A 7,647-nucleotide genomic window follows, 5' to 3' on the forward strand; every position below is an offset into this window, starting at 1 on the left:
AATGGCTGTAACTAGCAGAACCGTAGGGCTTCTAGCTTCTGAGGGTTTCACTTTTAAATATTTTTATCTATCTACTTGCAAGCAGAGGGAGACAAAGGAGAGAGTGAGAGAGAGAGAGAAAGAGAGAGGGAGGGAGGGAGAATGGGGACATCAGGGCCTCTAGCTGCTGCAAACAAACTTCAGATGCATGCCCCACACTGTGCATCTTGCTTTACTGGGGTACTGAGGTATCGAACCTGGGTGATTAGGCTTTGCAGGGAAGTGCCTTAACTGCTGGGCCATCTCCCCAGCCTAGGTTTCCCTTTTGATGAAGTGATAGAGTGATAAGAAAGTGTCCTGTCCTTTCTAACCCCTCCAAAGGAACGAGGTTTATTATATTTGCAGACATAAGAGCACGGGTGGGGGGACTGAAGAGATGGCTTAGTGGTTAAGAGCTTGCTTGTGAAGCCTAAGGACCCCAGTTCGAGGCTTGATTCTCTAGTACCCATGCAAGCTAGGTGCACAAGGTGGTATGTGTGTCTGGAGTTTGTTTGCAGTGGCTGGAGGCCCTGGCATGCCCAATTCTCTCTCTCTCTCACTCACTCTGCCTCTTTCTCTCACTGTCTATCTGCATCTCTCAAATAAATAAATAAAAATAAACAACAACAACAAAAAAAAAAGATTTAAGAGCACACAGGGAGGGAGCTGTGTGGTTTTCACTCTAGGGTGGTGGCCGCATCCAGCAGGAAGGATGCTCATACCCAGGGTGACGCCCTGTGCCAATCCCAGGAGCCATTAAGGCATGTCCTCTATAGGCCTCACCCCATTCCAACCGAGCTGGACTCTTACGATGTAGGACTTGGGTCTTTGTGGTATTGGTGTGCCTCTCATATCCCATTACCCCAAGACCCAGGGAGGCTGTGGCAGCTTAAAGAGACCGGGGCGGGGGCCTCCTGACAATGAAGCTCTACGTCATGGACGCTTTGCTAGGTCTGAATCCCTTCCTTGTCTTGATCTGCTCCGCGTTCACTTCCTGGGCGCTGCAGGAGGACCTTCGGTCTGGAAGGCCCAGGCCCCACTGTGAAGCCTCCATTGGAGAACATTCAGAACTTGCACATCCACATCCTGAGGGCTCTGAGGCCAACAGGTCCCCAGGCCTCTGCTGACAGCCCAGGGTAAGGCGGAGCTACTGAGACGTCCCTGCAAGCAGCAGCAGGGAAGTAAACAAAGTGCGTTCCACGCTGGCCTCTGTGACTTCTGTGTCGCAGCATTGGTTGTGACTCTCACCATTCATTATGGGAGGGAGAGGGAGGGAAAGGGAGAGAGGAGAGAAGAGAAGGGAGGGAAACAGAAAGAAACACAAAACACTCAAAGGATGAGACTAGATGGCAGACATAATCTTCTTTTCACTAGTTAAGGAAATAATATTGACCACGAACCCGCTAGCAGTGTCCGTCAGCATACACCTCTAATTAAATACACCATCTGTATCTTCCATCAGCCCTCAAATCCCGCCCCCCCCACCTGCTCTTAGGTGGAATCTGGCAGCTGCAGTTCCGGGAATGACCAGTAGGTGTCATCACATCAGCGGGGAAAGCTAGCGGTGCCCCGTGTTTGATAACCACCGACGAAATGAAATTGCATTTCATCTAGTTATCTGAGTGCCATTATGCGCCCGGCAGCAGGCAGGACACTTGAGGGTAAACAGGGTGAGAAACATGTAATTTCTGTCTGCTGGAGTTTACCGTGCCTAAGGGAGCTGAAGGAAGGGCGTAAGAAACTGAAAAGGGGAGCATTGAGTAAGTAGACAGTGGGGTCTTGACTGGGGGAGCCAGCGGAGCGGCTGTCTCCCACCTTCTCACACTGCACCTGCCGGAGCAAGACCAGGCCTGACCTGGAAACACACAACTCCAGACTCCTAGAAAAATGGGTGTTCTCTACCACATTCTGTCTCAGCAATTGGATTTCCTTGCAATTCAAACTTCTACCTTTGTTAGACCATGAATCTCCTTTCAAAATGCCCTCCCTGAAAACTACATGTCTTTCATCCTAGCACTCGGGAGGTAGGAGTAGGAGGATCACCGTGAGTTCGAGGCCACCCTGAGACTACATAGTGAATTCCAGGTCAGCCTGGGCCAGAGTGAGACCCTACTTTGAAAAAACAAAACAAAACAAAGCAAACTGCATGGGCAAAGATAGCAGGTCCTCACCATGGCCTGTGGTGTGGGGGAGTCGGCTTGTTGTCTTTCTTCCTGGTGGCAGAAATGACCTAGGCTGGGATTATGCACACCATACAAACTGGCAGCAGCTCTCCACCAGAGCTTTCTTCTCTCCCAGAGGGCTGCACGCCACACCTCTCACAGAACTGGAGAGAGAAACTGAGGCCCAAGCAGATAAGGCGAGCTGCCAAAGAGTGGTGGCTTACAATGGTTGAAAGGAGAGCTGTAGCTCAGGGAGTATGTTGGTGTTGCAGTCAGGTTCGCATTGCTGGTAGAAATCACCCAACCAAGAGCAGCTTGTGGGAAAAAGAGAGTTATTTTGGCTTACAGGCTCAAGGGGGAAGCTCCACGATGGCAGGGAAAACGATGGTATGAGCAGAGGGTGGACATCACCCCCTGGCCAACATAAGGTGGACAATAGCAACAGGAGAGTGTGCCAAACACTGGCAAGGGGAAACTGGCTATAACACCCATAAGCCAGCCCCCAACAATACACTCCCTCCAGGAGGCGTTAATTCCCAAATCTCCATCAGCTGGGAACCTAGCATTCAGAATGCCTAAGTTTATGGGGGACCCCTGGATCAAACCACAACATGGGAAGAACACTTAGAGGTGAGAGACTTCAAGGTCCTCACAGCCACTTGGGCATGTCAGGGTCTTGCTTGATGCAAGTAGCTACTCTGTTTTGTCCTGTAATAACAAAGCCTGAGACAACTCTAAAGAACAGATTTTGTTTCCTTAGTATTCTGAGAGGTTCACCATAGAGCAGTAGCTGGTATCCAGTGAGCTCCCTCTGGATGTATCATCCCATGGTGGAAGTCACCCACAGCAGAAAGGCAATCAGAGTAGGAGAAACAAAAGGGAGCCAAATGTGCCTTTTAATAAAGAACCCAAGAGGCTCTGCCTCCTGAAGCCTCTCCTTCCTTCCTTCCTTTTTTTTTTTTTTTTTTTTTTAGGTTAGGTCTCACTCTAGCCCAGGCTGATCTGGAACTCACTCTGTAGTCTCAGTCTGGCCTTGAACTCACACACAGAGATCCTCCTACCTCTGTTACCAAGTGCTGGGACTAAAGGTGTCTGTCACCACACCCAACGAACTCTCACTTTTTTATTTTTTGAGGTGGTGTCTTGCTTTAACCCAGAATGACCTGAAATTCATTATGTAGTCTTAGGGTGGCCTTGAACTCATGGAAATCTTCCTACCTTTGCCTCCCAGATGCTGGGATAAAGGCATGTACCACTATGCCTGGCTTAACTCTCATTTATTTATTTATGAAAGAGAGAGAGAGAGAGAGAGAGAGAGAGAGAGAGAGAGAGAGAAGAAAGAATTGGTGTGCCAGGACCTCAGCCATTGAAATCAAAGTCCAGACACTTGCACCACCTAGTGAGCATGTATAACCTTGTGTTTGCCTTATCTTTGTGCATCTGGCTAATGTGTGATCTAGAGAGTAGAACATGGGTCATTAGGCTTCCCAGGCAAGTGCCTTGACAACTAGGCCACCTCTCAGCCCAATTCTCACTTATTTTGTTCATTTGTTTGTTTTGGTTTTGGTTTTTTGGGGTAGGGTCTCACTCTAGCTCAGGCTGACCTGGAATTCACTATGAAGTCTCAAGGTGGCCTTGAACTCATGACAATCCTACTACCTTGGCCTCCTGAGTGCTGGGGTTAAAGGGATTAAAGGCTCACGCCACCATGGGCAGTTTTCCATCTTTGTTTTGCTTCTTCTTGTTTTTGGAGGTTTGTTCTTGACTGAGCTAAATGTGGGTTAGAAACATTTTTCTTTGTTATACTTGGGTAAAAAGCACAAGATTTCCCCTTCTGTGTGTGTGTGTGTGTGTTTTCTTCTATATTTGTCAAACTTCAGCGATGCTGGGGAAACACGCACTTATTACTCATGCTTGTTCCCCGGCCCAGTACATGGTATGAGTGTGGGTGTGTGTGCGCACACGCTGTGGTGTGCATGTGGAAACCAAAGGCCAACTTTTGGGGTCTATCCTTGCCATCACCTTATATCAGGCAGGGTCTCTCATGTTCACTGCTCTTGCTCACGCAGGCTGGCTTGCCCATGAGTTGGGGGAGATCTCCTGTCTCTGCTTCCCTTCTCACCATAGGGCTGCAGAAACCTGCCACAGCTCCTGGCTTTTATGGGAGCTCTGGGGACCCAAATTCAAGCACTCAGGTTTGCATGGCAAGTGCTTTGTCCACTAAGCCAACTTCCCAGCCCTGAACCACTCATTTTTATCCTGCAGATACTAAATGCACCACTGCTGTGGACTGTACTTCAAAAGTAAGTACATTTCTCACAACACAAAGATCACCTAGAATTCTGCTTCATTATAGGAATGTGGATTTAGAATCAGGTTACTTTGTCAGTATTTTAGAAGTAGAGGTGCATTAGACGCTACCTCATATGATGACAATCTAGGCTCCTTGCCAGAGAGGGAGACCACTCCATCTTGGCAGCCTGTGATCCTGACTTGACCCGCCTCTTCTTGCCAGCTTTCTCTGCTCTGGGACTTGGTTTGTCTGTGGGGCTGGAGGATGGATGACCAACTGGTGAGACTCCACATCACGGGAGAGCCAGGTGGGAAGCGCAGACAGAACTCCAGATACTCAACTGGGGAAGCCAGAATATGCAAATCAGTGGACTGGGCCTTTCTTCCTGATTGGCTGCAGGCGCCTCGATGTCACAATGCATAGGGTCTATCTATTCCAAATGATTGTTCCTGTAGCCAGAAATCACTCGCTGGATCCTGCTGGTCCCTTGTCTTCCTCTTCTCAGGGAAGCAAGGCGATGGAAGCTCTCTTTCAGTCCAGTTCCATTCTCATGAAGGTGAATACCTTACAAGGGAAGAAGATGGTGGAGAGTGGCCTCCAGTCTGGAGACCTGTCCCTGTCCCAATCATGGTCCTCTTGCCTCCCACCACCTGCGGACCTGGAGATCGTGCAGCAGAAGGTGGCCGCGGTGCAGCGGGAGCTGGAGGACTTTAAGAAAGAGGCGCTGAAGGCCATCCATTATCTGGAGGACGCCTTCTGTGAGATGAACAGCATCCTGGTGCAGCAAGAGGAGCAGGCTGCCCGCGTGAAGCAGCGGCTCCGGGAGGAGGAGGACCGGGGCATCGTGCGCAACAAGGTGCTCACCTTCCTCCTGCCCCGCGAGAAGCAGCTGCGGGAGCACTGCCAGCGGCTGGAGAAGATGCTGCTCCGCCGAGGCTGGGATGCGCCGGCTCCCATCAGGAAGAGCCAGGCCGACTGAGACAGGCGCGCCCGCCGGCCTACTGAAGCATTGTTTTGAACGGAAGGACAGATGCCAAGTCCTTACCCACTGCCTCCCCTCTCCCCATTTCCATTTCTTTCCTGCTACCAAAATAACACCTTGCGGACGGTCAAATAGACCTCAATATGGTTTGTTTGGTGAGGTTCCATTTATCCAGCCTCATCAAGGAAGGAGCCTCGAACCTCCCCCCCCACACCAAGTCACACGCCCTTAAACCTAGAACTGCTTCCCGTTTGTGATGGTACTGTTGCTTGGATGTATCGCATTTTTCTTGTGTATTCTTAAAGTGATTGCGTTGAACAGACGTACTTTCTTTTTCTTTTAATGACTCATGATTTGTCACTTGATGCATGGTTGACTGAGACTTGGCCATGTGTGGGGTTAGGGCTTTGCACATGCACTTTCTCTGTCATGCCTAACCCTGCCTGGTTTGGTTTCCTCTCTCTCTCATCCTTCCTTCCTTCCTTCCTTCCATCTTTCCTTCTCTCTCTCTCTCTTTTTTTGAAGAGGGTTTCACTCTAGCCCAGGCTGACCTAGAATTCACTATGTAATCTCAGGGTGGCCGCAAACTCACAGCGATCCTCCTACCTCAGCCTCCTGAGTGCTGGGATTAAAGGCGGGCGCTGCCACCCCCCGCTCTTGTCTGTTTCTTGTGTGCATCTCTGCTCCCTCACAGTTTAGTCTGCAGACCACTGCGGAGCTCGTTGGGACTTGCTTGGATCAAATTCTCTGAGCTCTAAAATGGTGACATCTCTAAGATGGCACAGTAAAGCAGTGACACTGACTTTTCCATGTTTGACTCGCCAAGCTGTGCTGGTAGGGTGTCCGGTCATTTATCAGACGATGCACTCCCCACCTTCTGCAGTCAACCCAGAGGTATGCTCACTGACCATCTGTCCTCTCCTCAAGCCCCTCCTTGGCTTTGGAACCGATCTTCCTTCTGGATGACTGACATGGTCACATAGGTGATTTGGGGGTTCATTAGCTGTCACTGCGCCTTTTACATCCATTTTGCCTTCTGTTTCATCAATTTATACGTTCTTTCTCTGCTTACTGTGCATCTGCAGAAGTGGGCCCTGGAGGTCGAGGCAGTGCCGAAGTAGCCAGGCCTGTGTCTCTCAGCCTAGGGCTTACAGCATGGCCCATGCTCTCTGACCCTCTATTGCAGCCTCCTCCATACAGATTCACTCCCAATAAGACTCAAGCGCCTGGAACTCCTGAGATGAACTTCTCAAAGGGGCCTCGTGACCCATGGTTAACGGCAACACCCACCCATCCACCATCTGCTTGCCTCAGCAATATCAGCACTCTATTTTAACCACCCCAGAAGGGTTTATCAGACATCCATAAGACTTCCTAAATGAATCCATAGTGGCTAAGAGTTCAGACTCTGAAAGCTTGGTAATGCTACGTTCAAAACTAAAGCCTACTAGCTTGTGACCTTGGGCAAACTTTAGTTTCCTCGTAATCCCAAAGTGAAGTTTATAACTGTATGAATATTTTAAAATATATATTTATATTTATTTATTTGAGAGAGAGAACGGGCATGCCAGGGCCTCTAGCCACTGCAAACAAACTCCAGATGCATGCGTCACCTTGTGCAGCTTATGTGGTCCTGGGGAATTGAACCTGGGTCCTTAGCCTTCACAGGCAAGCTCCTTAGCTGATAAGCCATCTCTCCAGCATGGCAATATCTATATTTTTATTTATTTATTTGAGAGAAAGAGACAGAGAAAAAGGCAGATTGTATATAGAGAGAATGGGCGCACCAGGGCCTCCAGCCACTGTAAACAAACTCCAGATGCATGCGCCATCTCGTGCATCTAGTTTATGTGGGTACTGGGGAATCGAACCTCAACCCAGGATCCTTAGGCTTCACAGCAAATGCTCAACCATGGAGCCATTTCTATCTTTAAAGGGTCAAGCATGATTGATGACTCCAAGCTATTGTTAGTACTAATGTTAATACTGCTAAATGACCCCAATGGCTGCTTCGGCTAAACCCTCTAGAGCAGAAGCTGCCCACTAGAAAGTTAGAAGATGCAGCGCTCCCTAGCAGATGGTGGATGGGTCTGCTGGCCACCTGGGGCTGGCTGAGGCCTTGTCCCTGAACACAGCGTGGTCTTAGGCACAGTGCGGGTTGCGATGGACAGCTGAGGTTTTCTTGAAGGGCT

At 49.5% G+C, this 7,647-nt stretch overlaps 1 protein-coding gene across 1 annotated transcript; it reads left to right on the forward strand.

Moving 5' to 3' along the window:
* Nucleotides 1-4,990: 4,990 nt before the first annotated feature.
* Ccdc182 (coiled-coil domain containing 182) lies at nucleotides 4,991-5,452 on the forward strand. The gene has a single exon (XM_004669973.2). The coding sequence runs from the start codon at nucleotides 4,991-4,993 to the stop codon at nucleotides 5,450-5,452; it is 462 nt and encodes a 153-aa protein (XP_004670030.2).
* The last annotated feature ends 2,195 nt before the right edge of the window (nucleotides 5,453-7,647 follow it).

Source organism: Jaculus jaculus, chromosome 9 (genome assembly GCF_020740685.1).
Source record: "Jaculus jaculus isolate mJacJac1 chromosome 9, mJacJac1.mat.Y.cur, whole genome shotgun sequence".
NCBI lineage: Eukaryota > Metazoa > Chordata > Mammalia > Rodentia > Dipodidae > Jaculus > Jaculus jaculus.

What these genes read in the sequence shown, in the direction of transcription:
- Ccdc182 (XM_004669973.2), top strand. Translation starts at nt 4,991, where the DNA reads ATGGAAGCTCTCTTTCAGTCCAGTTCCATTCTCATGAAGGTGAATACC.